At 38.7% G+C, this 23,545-nt stretch overlaps 2 protein-coding genes and 1 pseudogene across 6 annotated transcripts; all 3 read right to left on the minus strand.

Annotated features, from left to right (window-relative positions):
* Positions 1-9,884: 9,884 nt before the first annotated feature.
* On the minus strand, positions 9,885-17,360 carry LOC148847065 (6-phosphogluconate dehydrogenase family protein). 5 transcript variants are annotated; one of them, XM_088951644.1, is made up of 2 exons: positions 16,056-17,360; positions 9,885-10,312 (listed from the first exon to the last, which is right to left on the minus strand). In XM_088951644.1, exon 1 carries the CDS (start codon positions 17,115-17,117, stop codon positions 16,062-16,064), a length of 1,056 nt encoding a protein of 351 aa, XP_088807770.1. In that variant the 5' UTR covers positions 17,118-17,360; the 3' UTR covers positions 9,885-10,312; positions 16,056-16,061. The 5 variants fall into 5 exon arrangements, with proteins under 5 accessions (XP_088807770.1, XP_088807767.1, XP_088807769.1 ...); XM_088951641.1 differs by lacking the exon at positions 9,885-10,312 and adding an exon at positions 12,812-13,295; XM_088951643.1 differs by lacking the exon at positions 9,885-10,312 and adding an exon at positions 14,255-14,876.
* On the minus strand, positions 11,032-11,747 carry LOC148847066 (agmatine hydroxycinnamoyltransferase 1-like; annotated as a pseudogene).
* A 658-nt stretch (positions 17,361-18,018) lies between the features above and the next one.
* LOC148847067 (mitochondrial import inner membrane translocase subunit TIM17-2-like) lies at positions 18,019-22,226 on the minus strand. Its single transcript, XM_088951645.1, has 2 exons — positions 21,282-22,226; positions 18,019-18,214 (listed from the first exon to the last, which is right to left on the minus strand). Exon 1 carries the CDS (start codon positions 21,990-21,992, stop codon positions 21,315-21,317), a length of 678 nt encoding a protein of 225 aa, XP_088807771.1. The 5' UTR covers positions 21,993-22,226; the 3' UTR covers positions 18,019-18,214; positions 21,282-21,314.
* Positions 22,227-23,545: the final 1,319 nt, after the last annotated feature.

Below are 23,545 nucleotides of genomic sequence, written 5' to 3' on the forward strand. Positions count from 1 at the left end.
ACAATAAGCACTGGAGGTTTTTTAACCCAAACATATATCAGCAGGAGAGTTGTTTTCTGTTCTTCTCTTGGGAATGAAATTTCATTCCTATTGATTCTAATTCCTGTTCCCACTCGTATTTGAACCAAACAGATATGGGAATAGACCATTTCGAAAGATTTCCATTCCAACTGCGAACCAAATGAACCCTAAAATTAAAATTTGTAGATGAGCATGGAGGCTATCATGAAAAAGAGAATCATTTCCATTATCATTAGTTATCTAAAACTGGAAGAACCGAATAAGAAATGAAAGATAAAGAAAGTTCATTCAATAGAACTTTAACAACACTTTGAAAATGTTGTTAGTGAGAATATGAACAGAGAGAGAGAGAGAGAGAGCCATAGATTTGTAAAAGCACAAGGTATAATTTCAGCAGGTTAAACTAGTGATATTAGTGTTAAGGGAATTGGTGAAGTCTATCTATATTTGGAGGGCAGCACTTAGGAATGCTTGGGAAGACACTCATCATCTATCTTACTCTCTAAAACTAATTAATTAATGCTTTTAAATTGGGTTACTAATTAACTTCATTGCATCTCAAGATTTCCCAAGGCGGAGGCCGCTACAAATATATATGCATGAACTCACACCGAAGCTCCCCATCACATCACATTAACCTTCATAAAGGAGGGGAGGATCACCTCAGGTCTCAGGTTTGAATCTGTTTTTAATGAACCCATAGTCATCTGTGAATTCATCAATTTGATGGATCGGGAGAGAAAGAGGAGCAATACCACTGGACGGAAGTTATCTCCTGGGAGCTTAGAGCAGAGCCATTTTCCGAAGACCGATCGACCAGGGAAATTCAAATTAAAAAATAAATCCTAAAACAAAATATACAAATAACATCAGATCTAAGTTTTAGATGATTATACAAATAGGAAATGCGTGCTTTAATTTGATAGTTAATGTGAACGTATAAACCTAGGTTTAGGTTTGCTTCCTATCAACTTATAAACCTAGGTTTAGGTTTGTATCTTCTAACTTATTTTTTATAACATAAGAAAAAAAAATTGTGGGAGTATGAATTAATTAGATGAGCTTAACTAGGGCAGTTCAATGGGGTTTTAAATTATGTAGTTATGTGAGAGAAGTTTGAATTCCCAGTGTTTGGTGGATAAAATGGAAATGAGTTTCACTCATTCCACCATGCATATACATAGAAGAAATCAAGTAACTGTATGAAATTTAATACTAATTAAACCCAGTAAGCAATAGCATACAACATTCTTACCAATTTTATTAGGGAGAATGGATGTTCAGCCCAGGGTCAGAATTTGTAGGTCTAAAGTACTGTTGGGATATGTGCATAGAGTGTGGGTTGTTGACATTTTAAATGTTTATAATTCTGTAGTGAAAATCAGAAATTTGCATTGAGTCTGTTCGTACTTAAACGATTTTATTTTATTAACCTAACCATCATATATACAACTCTTTATAGCCATTTATTGCCCAATGATTTTTATTAATTGACATTCTTATCAAACTCTAACAGAGAGGTGATGATAATCTCCCTTGAAGATAGGGTGAAGGAGGCATCAAGTTTGCATTTGATCCAATCTCTCTCTCTGTGGGGGATGGGTCCTAAACCCAACCCAAAAGTAACTTGACCCTTCGAGTTTGATTTCACCACAAATTACACTTTTACTGATCAAGTGAATTGCAGTGGAGTCCACCTCAGAAATCTGAATTACAGCCCCCTCCTAATCTATTAATAGCCTCCTATAAACCGCATCCTACCCATAAATTTGACATCAATCCACGGATAGGAGGGATGGATTAAAGTATAAAAACCCCTCAATGTAATGAGTTAAGAGCTGAAAGGTGCCTAGGAAGTTGGCTTATGTTGGATGGCGATAAAATTCTACAGTCGTTACCTTGTTGTAGAGTAGGGTTAGCATTCTCCAGCCCTAGCCTTTGACTTGTGACTGGTGAGAAGAGAGCACCCATCCAAACCGACCAAACCACTTTAATTAATCTTCATGTGATATTACACAACCAGCAGCATGTCTCATGTCTCATGTGCAAGCCGCCACTACATCCCTTGTCCGTCCAAAGTAAGTTTCTCCTGTTGACTGTTGACTATCTGTATTAGGAATGTTTACTTAAACCTTCCTTCCCATTTTTGCTCAAATATAAATACCTCCCCTTTCATGTTTCCGTATTTTACTTTTGCCATCTTATAGTTGGGTTAAGTTAGTAATCTTACCCTTCAACCACCAATCATGCTTTTAACTGTTCAGTCCATCCTTAGAAATTTTATCTTCATCCTAACGGTGGGGGAGTACAGTCTATTTATCCCTTTACTTTTAGACTTTAGACCATAGAGAGTGCTCAATTCAAGTGACATTTAAAATTTTTTAAATTACATTTTATCCTATGGTAAATAAGTTTAGAAAATTTGGTCAATGGGTATCTTTTTTACAATCATCAATTTTACAATATATTTTTGTACCATAAAATAAACTCTACTTTCTTGGGTAAAATTTACCCATCTCCCAAGTGAATAAACAATTTTTTCACTTGGGGAAATTTTATAAAATATAATGAGACAACATTGCCCATTTTATATTATTTTTTTGAGTAAAAATGTCATTCTATTACTTAGCTGGGAACCCTAAAAATAATTATAAAAAAAAAAAAAACATGAATAACTGCAATTACCCAAATAAATTACAAAGATGCAGACCAACAAGGCCTTATATATAGAACATCTTTGTATGTTAAAAAGTCTATAATCTATATATGTAACTGAATACAGATTCAAGAAAAAATCAAATAACTTTTTGTTAATATAACAAGACAGCAATTAATGTTTTCAAATTTTAAAATAAAACCTTTTTGCTTTCAAAGATATTCGATAAAATAGATAGATTATAAAAAAGTAAAACTGAGACTGAGGGGTGGTACAAGCATTTAACTGAAATGGGAGGGATGTATAAGTAATTTAAGATTAGCCAGCTAGTCTTTGTTGACTTGGTATAAAACTAAGGTCCACTTTTGATTTTGGAAAACCACCATTTGAAGTTTGAACTCTAAACAGTCTTTTTTTTTATATATATATTTTGAACATCTTTTATTTTCTGTGGTTATTCTTCAATAACTACTTCCACTTGTTGCATCTTTAATTGCGAATATGAGACATTTGTGTCTGTGTATAAGAAAAATAGTCACAAGATTTTGAATTTAGAACCTAAAAAGTAAAAAGTAAAAAAAAAAAAAATGTTCAAAGCGTTCAAAACAGGAAAGCAAAGCCTTTATCTATTAGGTCAAATCAACGTAGCTGCGCTTTCCTTGGCTTATTATTCCTACGCATGCCATTTTTTATATTCTCGAATAAATACAGGCAAAATCTATGATATAGAAACTGTACTGTAAAAGTGTAAAGCAAAAAAAGAAGTAACGATGAATCTTTATTGTTGTTTAAGTCTTAATATGTTGTGAAATGTAAAAATAAACCTTATATGAAATAAGAATGAATGAAAAACCAGTAAATCTTAAAAAAAAAAATAGTTAAACGGCAAGTGCAGAGAGAATAGATTTAGTAAACATTTGATGGTACATGATTGTGTGGATGTGAAGCCAACGCAAGTATGGGTATTGGATGGTAAAGACTAAAGACTAGAGATACATCCTAGGAACGATCCTTATTAGGCTATTACTAAGCTTGCTCATCAGTCTCCAGCATATGAACCCGGGTGGGTTAACCCTGTTCAACTTCAACCTACCCGGTTTAGGTGTAGTGATGTAACTAGTTCCTTCCCTAACCTACCTCATCTAGCTATGGACTACTTGTAGCTAGCTAGGTTTGTTTCTGGTCAATTTTTCTTCTTTTGTTTTTCATCTCTTAAAAAGCAGCCACTAAAAATATAATCATTGTTTACGGGCTCTTTTACATTTACATTGAATCACCACATCTTTCTTCGTCAATACAAGGAAAAAGATCCATGTATTTTTAATCGACCAACCGAAAAGAAGATAAGATAGATTGAATTGGCAAGTTGTGGGGAGGTGGGGTGTAACCTAAAAGTCTAATGTGGGTTTTCACCTGTGAATCACAACCAGAAAATAATCATTATCTTTTGTTGATCAGAAACTGGGGGTTATTGATCGCCAATTAAATAAATACCTAGGATTGGAACTGATCCACACCTAACTATCTGCAGTCACCTTTCCCAATATCAGTTTGGACCTCAGATAACAACAAACACCAGATTGACCTTTCATAAGATAAGATACGTACGGTTTGAAATGTAACTTCTGGGCCTTCTAAGTTCTGGCCAGTGGCCACCCATGCATCCCTTTAATTACTTGTCTGGGTTTGATTTTTTATATCCCAATCCCATGCATGATGATACATGCGCATACATGCATATGATGTAAATGGGCCGAAATAGCCCATCATGGCGTTTAGGTATTGGTCCCAAATTTCGTCCCAGAACTAGCCTGCTAAATTTCAGGCTGAAGCTGAACTGGTAGCATGTCCCATTTAGGCCCAGCCTAATCTGGTTGTACACTTGATGGTTATTTCTAGCTTTAAACATACAAATTAACCATCCAGAGCCAGAGGGAATCAGAAGGTATGAGTTGAGTTCTGAATTACATCCATCAATCATGTGATGTGAAGTAGGTTCAAGTGTACAACATATCACCAGTATTGCATGAATTGGAATCAGCGATAGGAGTTTAAATCCTACACGTTTTGCTGTTGCACATACATACATGTATTAAAAAGAAGAATAAATCCGAAACTTGATCGTCTTTGTTAAGAAGTTGATGTGTCATTGTGTCAAAGAGTTCATGGACTCCATCCGAAACAAACATTTATTGGGTAAGGAAAATTGGTGCAGTAATTAACAGACTCCAACCAATAGTCCATTCAACACTCTGAATGTATACCACGGAAGAAGAAGAAAGCAAATTCACTCAAGACTGAGAGATAGAGACTAGAGAGCGATGAGCCCGGAAACAGAGACTATACCTCTGCTCTATTGTTTGTTATCTGTATCCGAAAATTGGAATACATTAATAGATATGATCAGGTGGTGATTGACAAGGTGGCCATGTGAATTTCTCCATCGTGGCCTTTAATTTGGGGTTATTCTGTAGTGTAAATGAGAAATTGGTGGGTGTGGTCCACACCACACTATATAACAGGGACCATACCACACTACAGTCGAACAAATATTTATTTTTTGCATGGTGTAGATTAATTCACAACACACTTTTTTTATTCTATGTATCTCATGTACATTTTTTGAATGATATACATAGTTTAATCATAAATATCTATTTTTTGTATTTTATAATAAATATTATTTTTTTATAAAATAATTTAAAAATATATTTTAAATATTTAAAAATATTATTTTATTGATAAAAACATTAAAAATTACAAAAATAAAAAACTTAAGTAAAATAATAAATATTTTATTGACAAAAATATTAAAAATAAAATTTAAACAATTGATAAAAGAATTTTTTACAAGATATGCATGGCATCTAACGATTTATGCAAACTAATAATTCATTGATTTCCGTACTAATTGTAAGGCAAGCATAACATCAAAATATTGTTCAATTGATTTCCTAAAATAGTGCATGGATAAACCACCACACTTACAATTAGTACTTAAACAAAAATAAAAAAACCACCATTATACGAAAGATAAAAATAAAAGTGCAAAGTATATTACATCCACAACATATATCCAACTTGTGGAATTTGGTATGCCTTCCTACGTGTGTTGATGATGAGTTGTATACTCTTTATGTGGGGCTACCTGAGCATCATGTTCAGTTAGTTCATCTACCCATTGAAATGAACTTGGGTGATAAACCAATGCATGCATAACCTTACAGGCTTCATCCGAATCCACTCAAATACTAAACTTGCAGAAAGAGTAAAGGAAAAGAGATGAAAAAAAAAAAGACAAAAAAGAAAAGGAGAAGGGACAAGTATTCAGATATTGCACTGGGCTACATATGAATCTAGCGAGAGAAACAGAAAGAGTTGCAGAAATGAGTGGAGAGAAACAGAAACTAACAAGAAACATTCATCAGGTTGTCTGCAGAAATATGAATCTAGCGAGTGGAGAGATTCTTACCAGTGTTGGTGGAGAGTTGCAGCAGTGGAGAATCAGCGGGCAGGGCGGGAGACCTCAATGACAGACAATAGGGTTGTAGATGGTTACAGAAATAATTGTGAAGCATGGGATCAAATATCAACTGTGGAAGGGACACATCTACGATTTTTTACCGTTTATACTATTTTAGGGTGTGGATGAGACCGATCCACACTATATTAGGGTGTTGTATGAATCAATCCCGTCCACACCCAACCGAATGAGACCAAATCCCGTAGACAATACCAAAGATTTATACGATTCCGAAAGCCGCCTTGGTCATCCAACCCCAACGCCATAGGTCGAGAAAGAGGCCTCGAACGCGCACTCATTGCAATATCGGCCACAGGCCTCCAACTCGGGAATTACGCACACAGACTCAGTATGCCCTGGGCCAGTGGGCCTGGACGCCACTCTACAGAACTTCATCCTTGATTGAGTAACTTAAAATGGTCAAACAGGGAGAGAAAGAATGGCGATGGGCGTACAGATTCAGTTATGTCCATGTTGCGACAACATATCTTATGGAAAGCCCGGCCCAAATCTGAAAGCTTTTCTTGTCCACTTCCACTAATATTTGGTTATTTGAGTTTGGCTGTTGAAACTGTGTTAAGTTTAAATTCGATTTAAGATAGAGATTTGAACTTCAACTCGTTTTGAACTCAAGCTAAAACTGAATATTTGATTATTCAGTTCGAGCTCAATTAGAAGTCAAATTTTTATTTAAAAAATAAAATTTATACACATAAAAATATTTTTTATTTTATATATATAATTTAAGAATTATAAAAATTATTTATTATTATATATATATATATAAATAAAATATATACATATAAAATTATTTTTATTTTACATAAAAAATAAGAATTATAAAAATTATTTACTATTATACATAAATATATATATATATATCGTTGAAATTCTCTGGTTAAATTGTTAGAATAAATAAATGTATATTTATATGCATCTGATAGCGAGTTATTGAAAATCAAAGGTTTCAACACCCAAAAAAATGAGATGGCATGCACATATCAGTGGTTGTTTTTATTGGGATACATTACGTAAGTCAGGAGGTAAGACTGACATGAGCCCATTATACCCCAAAAACAAGAGGCTGTCACCCATGAATCCATGATCTCAATCTCAACCGTTTCGGCTTTAGCCCATGACTCTGAATCTCTGATAATCATTACTGTTATCCTCAATTCGTCATCCTGCTCCAGCTTACAAATTGACCCAACCTGCTCCAGCTCACTCCTGCAGGTGAGTGAGCTGACAAGTATTCTATTAAACCAGGTCGGTGTAATGCTCAAAGAGTCAAGGGTGGGTAGTGGGTATCAACATTGGATGTAGGGAAGAATCCAAGTGGTGACCCCATATTAAGCTCTTCCTTGTAATTTTCTATCTATCTATATATCATATTTTTAAGAGGATCAATGACCCTCTTGCCTGCCTCTTGATCCAAATCTTGGGAGACGGAGACCCATATACTTCCCAACATATGTATTAGATTCATTTTCCATGTTCAGCCAAACATCATCGTAAAAAAAGAAAAAACAGTAATTCACCGGTTTCATTGTTTCAACCGCCGGCCCTTGTTTTATTACAGTGGTTTAACTTTGAAGTGCATAATTGGATAAATGAGACGAAACATGTTATTAGTTTTACGATCGATGAAAACATGTTATAGTCGTCCATGTTCATCATTACTGGATTAGTTTGATGGAGCTTGCGCCTGGGGTCGAGTCTTTTTGAAATGGAGGATCGGCACTCGGCAGGCTACAGACACAGAACGGTTCTCCGTATATAGGGTGGGAGCAAGCTTGTTTCAATTCTCTGATTGGATTTTGGAATGGAGGAGGATTCCTTATTGAGTTATTGGGTATTAGTGGCCACTCACAAAAGAAAAGTGGGACTCCATCACTTACAAACATGTTTCTTATCATGAGGCCTTGCCTTCGACAGTCCACAATAAAATTATTTTCAAGTTGATGAATCCACAACTTTATACAATTAATAAATAAACAATATAACAATAAATTTATATTTAATATATAATATCATGATTTCAAATCTGGATTTGGGTGAAGGATTTAAAACTTCATTATGTTGTCATTCGTGGGGATGCATTGCTTTGATTTCAGGAGTAAATCCGATTTCCATGATTTCTATAATTTGTCTAACCATGCATGATGCACCTTTTTATCATATCCATGGTGGCAATTGCGTGGTGATATGCCAATGCCAATGCTAATCAAGGGGTATATAATTTTGTGCATATTTTATTTTTAAAATTTCACATGAGTCATTTTTATGTTATTTGATTATTAAAAAAAGGTTTTCTTTAAATAGTATTGTGTTTCGTGAGCGGTTAATCCATTCAAAACATATATAAACCATCATATTTAACCAGGTCCCGAAAAGGCCACCGGTTCAATCATCCGGTCCTGCCCAACAATGGTCTAGGTTGAAGTTCCAGGACCAGGACCAGGACCAGGACCAGGACCAGGACCAGGAGGGATACGCTGCATGTTTCTGTGAAATTCCCCTCTTCGATCTTTCCATTCTCCAAAGGAAAAGGAATGATAAATGAAAACTCTTTTAAAAACCGGCTTCCACACTACGACGTTCCAAAAGGAACGGGGGCGGGGCGCCAAAGAAGTGCAGAGAGAGAAAAGAGCAAAACCGCAAACCACATCTCTTTTCTCCTTCCATTTTTCAATAAATGGCAACCGAGGGTTTTAAAGCTCCTGAAATTCGCCAAATGTGGCGGAAGAACCACACCCATGTTCTAATGTTGAGGGAGAGATTCATTTTTGCTTCCCCTCCGCAGTCTCTTCGTTGGTCACCGTAAGGATTTCGGCCCTATACGGTGTATTTCTTTGCTTCCCATACGGATGTACATACACGGCAGACAGGGTGAAGCCAGGCAAGGTGTAACACTCATACGCGTTGTTTCTTTTTTTTTTTTTTTCTTTTTTCTTCTTCTTTTGGATGAAGATGGGAGGATTGGCGATGGCGACAATCATCCAGTGGCCCCGTGCAGAGATCAACAAGTTTTCCCTACTCTTATACAGATTACAGAAGCGGCAGCATACCGTATATTCAATTCATATCCCTCTCTACAATTTGTAATATCTCCTTTTGGGTTCTTTTCTTTCTTTTAGATTTGATTAGGAGACATATGAATGAAATATCAAAAATGGTTGCAATTTTAAAGCTTCAATAGTTTTTTGTTGTTTAATCTTTATGGATGTTGTCTTATCTTTTGGGCTGAATATGCAAATTAATGGTTCACCTCCTTTGCTTCCGGCCCCCATTTTTGTTCAAACCCAGAGAATGGTGTTACTGGGTTGTTGGAGCTTGGAAGAAGATTTTAAATAAGCGAGCTGCCTATTGCAAAAGTTCTAAGGATTTTTAACATGGGTTTCGGGTGTTGTGTTGATGATGGTTTTCACTTCTGACAGTAAAGAGGTGTTTCTCTTTTCATGTTAATTTCTTGAGTCTGCTGTGTTGTGTATTTTTCAGTATTAGGAATGGATTTGCGATCGACCGATGCTCGGATTAGAAAATAGGTAGAATGTATAATTTCAATCGGTTACAAACTGCATTCCCATGTTCATTGGTCAAGTACCAGCATTTGCCTCCTCATCTCCTATCCTTTTTCTCTGTCTTGTTAAAAGACATGCCACCAGGTAAAGTCATAGCGATGTTCTTGAAGCCAGAGAAACCTTTCTTTTCTCCTTCTTTCTTTGTAGATTTGCTTAGTTTATAATCAATTAAGAAAAAAATATACAGAATTAAACATATGAAAGGAAAACAGGCTCACAGAAAATCAAGCATAACCAGGTAATTGGAAACCAAAGAACTAACTTCTATCGGCCATGAGCATGTCGTTTGCCTTTTCTGGTGAACCACACACTGGCATACTTGTAATTGTAAGTTGTAACAGAGGATGGTTTCTTGATTTCTAAATCTTTTTTTCAGTGGTTCAGTCTGTTAGATCGGGATTCTGTAGTGATGTATGGCTGGTTATATAGCATTTGGAATCTGGTAGAAATAGCTTTTGAATCGTTATTGACACTGTAAGGAAGCCTCTGTGGGGCTCTTTAATATTGATCTGCTTTTCCATGCCTTCGTGCCTGCATTTGGGATGGGGATCCTGGTGAGAAGTGTTAACGTGAAGGCCTCAACATTATTTTTTATGGTAAAAATATTCATATTTAGAGGTGAAAATGAAGAGAGTTAGAGAAATACCTTACTACCTCCTCCTCCTTCAGGCCTCAACCTACCTGATTATGCTAGGTAGGGATGGCAATTTTCTCCATCCCCACCAGGTCCAGGGTACCCAACAAGGCCAAGAATGGAGACTATGGTGGGAGCGAGGGCGGCGATGGAGATTAATAGGGATACTCAATCAGGGACAAAGACAAGGATGGGGAGTGAAGTCCCCACCTTACCCCAATCCAAATTTTTTTATTAATATATATTAAAACAAAATTAGTCACGTCAAATGGCCTTTCCTTTGTCCTCTTCCCCAACTAAGGCTTCTCCTCGGTTGCCTCGTTCTTTCCTTAAAATACCATTCCAAAGGCTGTGTTTGGATGGAGTGTAAAATCCAGTTCGATGTATTTTTATATTCCAATCCAATTTTGTGGCCGTTTGGATGGGGTGTAAAAATACACCAAAAACCAGTGTAAAAGTGATTTCCGGTTTTGTTTTATTTCGATTATCGATGTAAAATTCCATCGAAGTAAACAAGGTGTAAAGCCAATGGCTCTTCGTCTTTGTCTCCTCTTATTGTCTCTCTGTCACCATCGAGCACTTCGCAAGCCCTCTCACCGTCTCTCTGCTGGTTGGGCTAGGTAAACTTCCTGCTCATGTACTCCACACCTTTGTGTTCGAACTCGATCAGAGGAGGATCTCAAGGAGCAAACATGGCATGGTTGTGCAGGGGACGAGGGCTCATCTTGATGCCCCGGCAAGGTTGTCCCCATGCAACCAAGTTGCTGGTGGAATGGCCGTGAGCTGTAAACCTTACCACCTACTACCCACAGGTGAACCTTTTGAGTTGAACCTGCAGCAAGGCTTCAGTCTCCTTGAGACTGCGGTGGGGGCTCAGCAAAGCTGGTGACGGCTTGAAGGGCATGGTCCGGTCGAGTGTGCAGTCGACCGATGCTTCCACAAAATTGACGCCATGATCATTGAGCAGAATGAGAGGGCCACCCTCGTTGTTTGCTCCCAATCTGCCAGCCCACTCTCTGTGCTCTGCTAGGGCCTTGCCGAGGCATTGCTCTATGGTCGCATTTGGAGGGGTTGGTGGCCGGTACGCATAGATTACAGCTATGTGGGTGTTGTAGGTGACCTTATCGAATACGCTCAGAGGAATGCGAGCAGTGTTTGAAGGATGAATATCTCCTTCGTAGTCTGCCTTTACAATCCTGGAGTTAATAACATGTGCTTGGGTCACCTACAACTAAAGCCAAACTAAGACGTTTGGTAACACGTGCTTGGGTCACCTACATGTGCTTGGGTTTGGTAACATGTGCTTGTTACAGTGGAAGAATAATCTTCCATTGTCGAAGACGCTCAGTGGAAAACGCATAGATTACAGCTAAAGCCAGCATTGTTACAGGAGGGTTGTGTGGAGGATACAAGCTTTGTGGGTTGATTGAGTTTGATGAATTGGGTTAGACCTTAGACGTGTTTATATACTAACACTCCGACACCACCAACCACACGGTCTGTGACGAATTTGTCACAGAAAGCAAGGGAGGAAGCTCCAGAAAAACAACAGCAACAGAAATAGATGTACAATTAATTATTGTTGCTTCATCTCTTAGTTACTATAGTGTTGGCAATCTTATTTGTCATCAATACATGGATGTAGTTTTACACCACTGTTCATCCAAATGCATACAGAAAATACGCTGATGTTTTACACTATTCTTCCAAACGCAGAACAGTGTAAAAGCTGCATCTATCCGGTTCATTTTTTGCACTTACATGTTGGACCAGTTTTGAGTTTTGCCTTTACACCTCAAACAAACACAGCCTAACACTCTTACCTTACCACCCCACCCATATTTTCCTAAAATCTCTCACCTAAATCATCTCCTCTCCTAAAATTTTTTCTAAACTATCACCTCCATCTAAAACATCTCCTAATCTATCTTACATGCCTAATAAATCCAATGTTTTTCAACTTGTTGTTGATCTAATCGGTTGAACTGTTTGAATGGGCATTCAGTCGATTTTGGGTTTGATTTGCATGAAACCTGTCATTTGGTCAATAACCATTGACTTGATCAAAAACCATCCAACTTAGGTGGTTGACCCATTCAACCCGGTCATCGGGTCATGGGTTACACACTCGATGCATGTGCAAACTTCTGGAGGTCATAACTTTACACTTAGATGTCTGATTGGGATGATCTTTTTTTTTTTTTTATTTTGGATATTTTTTCGAGATCTATGCATCCCAAAAAGCCAAAGGCACCTTACCCCACTACTTTCACCCAAAAAACCCTTTTTGGGCCTTAAATCTCAATTTTTGCGCCTTTTACAAAAAAAAAAAAGTTTAACCTGAATTAAAAATATAAGTAAAACATAAAATAATATTTATATATACACATATTACATCTAAAAAATAATTATACATTTTTATTGCTAAAATACATGTACATACATACCTCCACACACATATATCGGGGCAGGGTGGACGAATACCATCCTTGCCCCATCCCCGGTCCTTAGAATTTTGGATATCCCCGAACCCACTCTAAATCCCAACCAATGGTAAGAAAACCTGTAAAGAAGTGCCTGACGGGGACGGGTCAAATAGACATCTCTATAGCTAGGATAGTTTAACTGGAACCACCAGAAGATTTGCATATATATAAAGGGTCATTGTTTGACATCAAGTCGGCCTAAACGTAACCCTTTTGGCAGTAGTTGTTTTAGGATCCGGATACACATGGGCATGGAGCTGGCTCCATCCTTGTATATCCTTTCCTTGTTTATCCTTCATTCGTTGACAAAGAGTTTCAGCTTTCAGCTTATTTTCGCTCCTTCAGTGGAGAGCTTCGTGTTCATGGAAGGAGAGAAATTGAAATAGTGTAGAAACTGCAGTCGAAAGTCGAAACTGGTTCAGTCGAGACATAGTAGTATAGAAAGAAACTGCAGGCTGAATCCAGATTCTAAAATGCTATCTCTTTGCCTTCTAAATAATGTGCATTCAAACCCGACAAACAATACAGGTATTAAGTAGAATGAATAAGAATATTGCATTCACATGTTCTAGTTAAAAGGCATTTACGCAATCAGCCACGCGAGGACGTGATTCACAAATGAATAGATGCTTGCCGGTACACAATCCAGTCATCCCTGTTAGATGTATTCTACTCAAACAATCTAGAATTAGGTTTATGCATCATTTGGATTTTGGGCATATAATATTGTTACGACCTGACTTGGTTAGTTGACTAAAACACATTTGCTATCGTTGGGTTATTGGAGATTAGAGGATGGTAAAAATCATAATCTTGGAGGACAAGTATGTACAACAATAGCAAGAGGCCAAGAGTTTACTTATACTTGCCTTGTGTAGAATAAAGAAGTAAGCTCAAAGTAACTATTTCATCCAACATTCTGTGCCTGAAAAAATAAGAAATCATATTCTTAGAAACTTGAAGCCTATCGATTAAGAAATTCGGTGCCCTTCACATCATTTACAAGACTTCGAGATCTGCTCAAGACCAATGGATCCTTCGACTTCCAACCCGGGTAAAAACTTCCAGTTCCCACCCCACACTGATCTGAAGATCATTAATATGGGAAAATTTTCATTTTGTTTGCCAAGGGCTTTTCAGCATGGTTTTAAAAACCGATTTGGAACCAGAACCGTAAAACGGGTCAAGTATATTAGTGGTTCAACCGCCTGGGTCAGTAGATCACTGACCAATTCAACAGTTTTTTACGAAGGACCAGGTTTAAGGTAAAAAGGAACCTGTTGCCTAGACAGTTCTCGGGCCAAACAGTCAGAACAACCTGGATGGTTCGAAAACACTGGTTTTCAGCAATACGATTCTATTTATTAACCTATTAGCTAGATCGGAAACAGATCCATGTGGACGGCACACCATTTCTTAATGTGAAAGACTGAAAGTAAAACTGCTTACTCAATAAACTTGGGGGCTACTAATAATAATAAACACCTCATGCAATGGCAATCCTCTGGACGTTCTAACTCAACAGTGAAGGAATTATCTACCAAAGCTTTGAGCAGCGAGAAGATGGATCTAAAAAGAAAATATGAATGGATCAATGGACTCCCTCTCTCTGGCTTGTCTCCAATTGCCTTCAAATGCTATCTTTAGGACTGTCCATTCTTCTTCATCAAACAGGATTCTGTTTTCTGTGCACTTTTGTCACTAAGGTTGTGTGATCCAAAAAAAAAATATGACCAGAAGCATGGCATCTGAACAGGAAAATTATACAACCCAGGTTCCACTGAATGTTCTGAGTCATCGTCATGATAATTGATCAGCAAGGACATCAATAAGTATTAATATGAATGTTCAAGTGAATTGACAATCTCATTCTCCATCTGGCTACCCCCTTTCTTTTCTGATAAATGTGATTATTGCATTGTAAGAAATATTGAAATTTCCCTCCCATCTCCGATAACCAATCATAGCGCAGTTCCTGCTGAACCCCAGCAGAAGTACCCATAAATTGATATGTATCTTATTAATAGCATACATTTCAAGAAACTAGTGGCTACCCAGTACTTGTGATGTACAGTGAGCGATACAGTGACCGATCAAATGCATATTACTCGGTAAACACAACTCATACATATGGCATAGTTGCAGTGGTTTGACACACCATTTCATTGCTGAACTCTGTGAGTTCAATCAGCTATATGGAGAGACACTATATAAACTTCATAGGCCGTGCAACAAGATCTCTGCTAACTCATACAATTAACAACTAGATTGTTTAAGCCTGTAATTTGAGTGACAAGTCCGAGGATCACCTTGACTATTGTTGACTACTTGTCATGAGATTGTGGAAACCAAACAATGGTCCGCGTGAAATTTGATTTTGATAAGTTTTTGGCCTGGATATAACTCTAAATGTAAAGAAGCTTTTTCTTTTTTTTAGGCAATACAGACTACAGGGGATTAAGGAATGGGGAACAAGGCAGGGTGCACCATGGAGAGCCTGAAGTTACGCGATTTTGTTTTCTGATCATATTGATAGTATGTAACAGAACTTGTAAGGCATCTTCCCCCTTTCTTTGTAAGCAATTCAGCATGTAAAGAAGCTTGGTTTTGTTTTGAGATCATATTAACAGTATGTAAAGGAACCTGTTAATACAAGAGTTCTAGGAAACAAAAAGAAATTGAGAAGCAAAGTGCTACTCATTCCAAAAGCATCGATTAGTTCACAAAGAGAATCACTACATTTTCAGTTGATTCCAGGTGAAACTGGAGCTTGCAAATATGCCTGATTTCTTATTCAAATGCTCCTATCTCAACGACTTTGCTTAATTGATTTATTTATAAAAATACGTATAGATGTACTTCATACATCTGATTGGCAAAACTTACAGAGACAGTCCCAACAGGAATTCACACCAAAGAGAGTTAGAGATATAGACGCAGGTGGAGATGCACTCTTTTAAACAAACAATGAATTGAGTACTCTAAACATCATTATCAGATTGTTTCCAGTATAAAATGTTGACTGATGAACTGAAGAAACCATAAAGCAAGCAAAACCCAAAAGAAACTATAATTAATTTCAAACCTCACCACCAGCACAGAGAAGAATCCATTAGATAAGAGAGAAGAAGAAAAATAAATAGCTAAGAAATACCTGATTCTAAGAAGTCGAACGTGGTAAAGAAGTTGCAGGCTCTAGTGAAATGTTGTTAAGACGCTCGAGAATCAAGATAAGTGCTTGGGTGCCCAAATTCCCCTCTCCGTGAGCCTTGAGCGAAAGATAGAGCTGCTGAGCAAGAGCCAAGCCAGGCAAAGCAAGATCCATGTTTTGACACTCCCTCAAACAGATCCCCAAATCCTTCACAAAATGGTTCACGAAGAAGCCAGCTTCAAAATCCCTCTTCAGAATCCTACTGCCGTATAAATCCAAGGATTTTGATCCGGCCGCCCCAGTCGAAATGGCATTCAAGTACAACTCCACATCTAGCCCTGCCTTGTGGGCATAGACCATTCCCTCTACCAACCCGACCATCGTTGAAGCGATTGTTATCTGGTTGGCAAGCTTCGCGAATTGCCCTTTTCCGGGCCCGCCCATGTAATTCACCTTGCCAAAGCAATTAAACAAGGGCGAGAGACGCCGGACCACCGATTCGTCACCTCCGGCGAAGATCGCTAGGGTTCCCGATTTAGCGCCGCGGTCGCCACCGGAGACTGGAGCATCGACGGAGGAAGAGCCCTTGGAGGCGGTGGCGGTGGAGATCTCGACAGCGAGGGAGGGATCACTAGTGGTCATGTCAACAAGGACGCCGCCGGGGCGGAGGCCATGGAGAGCACCGGAGGAGCCGAGGAGGACGGACTTGACGTCAGATGGGTAACCGACGATGGTGAAGACGACGTCAGAGGAGGAAGCGACGGCAAGAGGGGAAGGAGCATATTGGGCACCCATATCAAGGAGGGGTAGGGATTTGGATTGAGTGCGGTTGTAGACGGTGAGGGAGAAGCCGGCCCTGATGAGACGAGCGCACATGGATTGACCCATCACCCCAGTTCCGATCCAACCTACTCGGGTGTTGGCGGGGCTCATTGGTTCAGCGGTGGTGCCGGTGGTGGTGGCCATGAAGCAGCAAAGATAGTCGAGGTCGAGAAAGGGAGTGATTGTTGATGGCCGGGGCCGCCTGCCTTGGAAAAGGGACCGTAGGCGTAGCAGCGAGCGCATTTAGAGTTTTAAGAGAAGGGAGGAGTGTGAAGTAAAATTAGATTAGTGTAGGTAACAACATCAACAATCAACATACACCACACTTGCTCCCGATAATATCTCGACTCCGACAACACAAGTCACAACAGTGGCCGATGAAATATTGAAATCCAATCCAATTTTTTTCAATAATATTTTTTTCTGTTGCTCATCTACGCTACGTCAATTGGAATAACAGTGGCCGTAGGGGCAAGATGTGATTTCAAAAAACTTGTAAAAATTGATGAACAAAGGTTCGAAGTATCGATACCATACATCACATTCTGGGACCCCTCCAATACATCCATACAGTGGGTGTATCGGGGTCTGACCGATTCAGAAAGTGAAAGAACCTTAAACCGACCCCCTGAACTGGTTGCGAAAAAAATACATCAAAAAACAGTCTCAATTCACCCAATACGCCCCTACCAGCGTAGGGCATATGGGTTAATGCCACTTTGTGCACTACACCAAACAACTCTTGAGAAAGGGCATGAAAAAAATAAAAAAAAAAACAGGCGTAGAACTTGAAAGGTCTCCAACTGTGACTTGCAGAGACAACAGGTTTGATCTTGTATTCATACATATAAGGTTTTCCTCGCAAGTCCTAACCCAGCCACGGGATATAAAAGAAAGGAATTGGAATTGAATAACTCAAAAGAGAGATGTTATATATGCGATATTCAAGTACACACGAACGATACTGGGATGCTGCTCTCCAGTTGCTGCTCTCTCCGGTTTACCACCTTGGCCTCGTGTAAGTATTACTATTAAGATTATGACAGGGAAAAAGAAATGAAGAATTGAGGGACTAAATCCTGCCTCCCTCTATACTATCCAGTTTTCAGTAACCCATAAAAAGTTTCCAACACTCCCGCCATTCTTTTTGAGAAATAAAATAAATAAAAGATGAGGCAAGAAATCACCCCAAATACCATCAGAGCATTCCATGCATACATCATGATCGTGTCGTGGTTCATAAGAACCATATTTTTCCAATACAAAATCTTCGGATTTATGTAAACTTGAAGTGAACTGTTAAAATGCTTGCAGATCACGTTGCCATCGATCGGTTCCTCCTGCAGAAAGAAGGGTGAGAATTAAAAAACAATATTAGATAACAGGTGATTCAACTATTTATTTAGCCAAAATGGAATTATTATTACAGTTACGGAACAAAGGAAGAAGGTATGGTAAACTGTAAACCAAGATTCAAAGTATCGAACAGTCGGCCAGTGTCGGTGCATTTTTTTGAAATCGGTTCAGAAGGGCCGGTTTAAGGCACAGCTACCCTCTGAACCAGTGGCCGGTCCAATACAACCCCTGCAGGGGCATATTGGGAAGCCACCAGCACAAAGAATCAATAAGGGCCCATACGTATTGATATTTGAACCTTGCTGTAAACAAGATGCCAACAAAAAAACACATGAGAAACCTAAATTGCACAACACGCAAACAACCAGACAAATGATAAGAAAAAAAAAAAAGCCAAAATGAGTCTACAACTTCTGGATAGTGGATCCACAAGATCCGTAGAACTTATATATATATATATACACAGAGAGAGAAAAGACAAAGAAGAAAAAGAAAAAGAAGAAGAAGAAAAGTATGAACTGTGGTGTATTGCATTCCCATTTTGGCTCACTCACTTGCCTCTGCTTCAACAAGACCCCCCTCCTTTCAGCTATGCATCTTCATTCTTAATATAAAAGATTTTTAATAAAAATAAAGAAAAATGAGATCCACGTTCCTCCTCTTCTTCCTCCCCCTCCCTCCTCTTAGGGAGGCTTACACCTTGTGTTCTGATTTCTGAAAGCTTATGCCTCATATATTCTGAACTACACCTCTCACGCCTCTAGATAATAGGTAGTGGAACACCTCACATCACACCTTAGTGCTTAAAACATTCTGTGAAGTTGTGCATACAAGATTCATGTATAACATTGGTTTAAATCTTATACGCACATTCATCTTGCAGATTATACACATTGTAACTTTATATCACAACCTATTTGTACAAAGAAAAATTCCATAGTAACAAGTCAATTTTATATATCAGAAATAGAGAAATAACAACCCAAGCCCCACGTAAATGGGAAACTCTTGCAGCTAAAATATATATTTGAACAATTTAAACAAGCAAAATGATCATTTCTAAATAACAGATATATTATGTATGCTACTAAATGTTCGGGGAAGCGTTGTACAAAATTACAAAATTAAACTCTGATTCCCTCCTGGATACCCAAATAACAAAGCAGCTTTGCCCCTCCGTAGCTAGCAACTGGTTCAGCTAACACCATTAGGTGGAGTCTGTGGGAAGCGGCCCATGCAGACTGGCTAACTTCTTAAAAGAAATAAAGAGAAACAACGATTGGTAGATTAGCACAGATACAATGAGTTCCAAGTGTGCTGCATTCAACAACTTAAGCTCTAAACAAAACTGAGGTTAGGTGTTATTTCTTGAGTACAAATACATCTCTTTGCCCAAGGAATGGATTATTTATTCATATTTCAAGCATTTGGTACATTACCCTCGTGATTAACATTCATTTTTGCATCTAGTAAAATATTAGTTACTTTCTCAAGAAATGGTTGGGTTGCTCCACTGCGACCTGGGTGACCAGGGTTCAAATCTTCGAAACAGCCTCTCTGTATAAATAGAGGTAAGGCTGCGCACATCAGTCCCTCCCAAAACCCCACATTGACAGGAGCCTCATACACTGAACTGCCCTTTTTTTCCTCAAGAAACATAAAATAAAACAAACTTTGCTAGTTCTATTGATAATTATGATCTGATGTAGTCTACAACAGAATTCCTTGAAAGCGATCAAGGAAAGATAAAAACCCCTCAAATGCATTAATGTTTTACATCTTGTTATAATTGCCCCACTAGTGCTTCTCTTATAAAATGTGCTTCTCCTTTTCCAAAGTAAGGAAGCACCAACAAAAAACAAAATCACTTTAAGTCTCTTCTATTAACTAGCAATGCTTTTCTAATACAGAAACTACAAATCCTAGTCTTGTAAACTTGTTACTTCCTTCGAGTACTCACAATCCAGTTTGAAGGTCCAAATGACCAATGAGAACATCATCTCCCCTCCTTAAGCCGGTTTAACAATTAACGACCATTCCTGCATCCCTATTACATGGAGATATCATTTTATTCAAAAAGCAAAACCTTCCCATCAATGTGAACACTTGGGGAAAACAAGCCCGTTATCCCTATTATTGTAGTTTGATAACTCTTTGCCTTGTGAACACTTCACCCACCCATCTAGAATACAATCTTGTTATCAGGCCTAGTACAATTCTTCCTGTTCAGAATTAGGCCCTAGGATCTAACAGACCTAGGGTGCAAATTGCAAGCATTTTTCATACAAACACTCAACTTGGTGCTTGAATCCTATGTCATACAAGTCAAGTCAATGCTTGGTATGCAAATTTCTATGCTTCTATACCTTAAACTCACGAAACCCATGGCATCAATTCTTGATCCCATACATCCTATTTCTTCCACCAACCTTAATTTTTTTTAAAAAATTCCACCCAGGTTGCAAAATAGGCTAAGTCTACCTCCAATTCATCACACCGTATTTTTTATCACACTACAGATTACCTTAGAATTTCCAAGCCTGACATAGTCCAAAACCAGTGTAATTTACTATGTCAAGAGAACAAAACCAATTTGATCTACACTAATCATTCTGAACTAAGCCAACTTGGTCTTTTTTGTTACTGCATGTGCACGCAGAATAAAAGCATACCACCAATGACTATGCCATTAAATTACCAGAGTGCATAGACATCAAAGACAATATAATTTTTGTATTTTGATTTTTGCATACGCCCTCATAATCTGCATGTTGCAAAATTTTCAAAAACATCCTTTACCCCCATGTTAAAGCCTTCTTTAATACTTAGCCGTCTTATCTTTCATCGGCAATCAATTCAGAGCAAAACTAAATAAGAAAAAAAGTATCTTCTGCTAGACTGCTACCCCCAAAAAAATAAAAATAAAAAGGAAATAGCAACAAATAAACAACAGCAATATCTTCCACATAATGCTTAGTATAGAATTCGCAAACAAGAGCGCCGGCCAAAAACTATAGCTCCAAAACAAATAATATATAACCTCTCCCTTACCACTAAAATAATCCACGTAGGCCGTCACCCATCTCACTTGTACTCAAAGGATGGAATCGGCGTACTGGGCGTATCAAAACTCTCCAAAATCTCCGTCTTGCTTCCACCACCGCTACTAGCCCCCTTCTCCTGTTTGTTACCACCACCGAATAACCCACCAATCCAAGAAGAAGAAGACCCCTCCGTCGAAGGCTCTATCGTCGCCGGGGCACTCGGCAACTGCCCCATAGGAAAGCCAGGCCCACCAGCCATATTCGGCAGTGGCTCCTCCATCATTGGAGGAAAATTCTGAGGAACACTCAAGACCTTATTAAGCATGATTCCAGCGCCTTCGATCAAAGCAAGCAATACACCACCAAACAGTGCCGACCTCGAAGCCGCACCCAAACCTTGGCGCATCTGGAGGAACCCACCGGTGGCGGCACCAGCAAAGATCGAGTTCCAAGGATCTTCCTTCTGGCGGATGTAGACCATAGAGCAGTCGAAGACTGAGAACAGACCACCCCAGACGGCGAAGCTGCCGCCAACGCGTGGAGCATTCATGCGGACCGCTTGAGAACCACCGATCAAGCGCTCGCCTTTTGGGGAGTTATAGATTCCTTTCAAGAAGTGGAAGGCGGAGCCACCCACCGCACCCATTCCAAAAGCACCGCCGATGTCGTCTAGGATACGGTCCGGACAGGGCTCTCTAGAGGTCTCCGGGGTTCCCATGGGGAGTTTTTTTCTTTTTTTTTTTTTTTGGTTTGTTGGAAGAAGAAGAAGAACAGAAACCCTAAATTTCGAGAATGGAGAGAAAGATGGAATCGCGAGAAGCAGAGAGACGCCAGACGCGGGAGGAAAAAGAAGGAACCCTAGGTTTTGGCGGTGAATTTTCTTCTTTTCTTTTCTTGGAGAAGAAGTCTTTTACAAAATGACTAATGTGTCCTACTTTAAGGAAACCTAACCAATCCCAGTCATGCAAGGCATTTTGATCATTAAATATTTCAAGTAGGAATAACCTCATACTCAAAGAAGGTGTCTTCGTTTTCGTCATCGAAAGTAGGGGAGATGTTCCAATGCATGGCATGAAGTGCGTGTGAGTCGCCTCACATGTACATTCATCGTGCATTGGGTCCCGTGAAAAATAACCTAGATGTTGCCAGTAATGGTAGGATGTGCGCGTGAGGCGCCATATGTGAGGAGCAGATCCGATAAAAGGAAATTAGATCTATTCCTCCCACTTGGGCGCCCGACATGCATATCCACTATGCATTGAAAACATCTCTGGTGAAAAATAACTTACAAGTAGGGCAGAAGTTCTCAATGCATGGTAGGATGTGCTGTGAGGCGCCTTATGTGAGGAATAGATCTAGTCTCGAAGGGGAACGAGATTTGCTCCTCACACTTGGGTGCCTCGCATGTACATCCATCGTGCATTGGGAACATCTCCCGTGAAAAATAACTTACAATTAGGGGAGATGTTTCCAATGCATGGTAGGATGTGCATGTGAGGCACCCTATGTGAGGAGCAGATCCGATCTCATTTAGAGGTGGGATATACTCCTTACAGAGTGTGCCTCACAATGACCTCATAGGCACATCCCACCGTTGGGAAAATCTCCCGTAAATAATAACATATAAGTACAAGAGATGTTCCCAATGTATAATGGGACTTGCTTGTGAGGAGCAGATCTAGTCTCATTGTGAGTTTGGTCTGTTTCTGTTACAGGTTTGATTTTGGTTAAATTCTTGATCACTATCCTATACTTTGGCTTGAGTGACAATTTGGTCCCTGAACTTTATAATGCAATAATTTAGTATCCGAACTTTAAAAATGTGACAATCCGGTACCAGAACTTTCAAAATGTGACAATCTAGTACCTATCATTAACTAGTCCACTAATCAACCGCTAAGTAACATTTGAAAAGTCAAAAATGCCGTAAGAATGCCATCTAATTCTCTTTATCAACAATCCAAACATTGACAATAAAATGAGCAGTCCCAAATTCTATATTCTTCTAAACAGTCACCAACTTTTTTTAATAGATGAGGCTATGATTTGGGATCATTCAGTTTTTTGTCAATGTTTGGATGGTTGATAAAGAGAATTAGATGACATTCAAAGGGAATTTTTTATTTTTCAAATGTCACTTAACAGTTGATTAACGGATTAGTTAACAACAGGTATTAGATTGTCACAATTTGAAAGTACAAATGCTGGATTGTCACATTATGAAAGTTCGGGTAATGGGTTATCGCATTTTAAAGTTCGGGGACCAAATTA

The sequence above is a fragment of the Nelumbo lutea genome, chromosome 6, assembly GCF_056320005.1.
Source record: "Nelumbo lutea isolate HS-2025 chromosome 6, American lotus-T2T, whole genome shotgun sequence".
NCBI lineage: Eukaryota > Viridiplantae > Streptophyta > Magnoliopsida > Proteales > Nelumbonaceae > Nelumbo > Nelumbo lutea.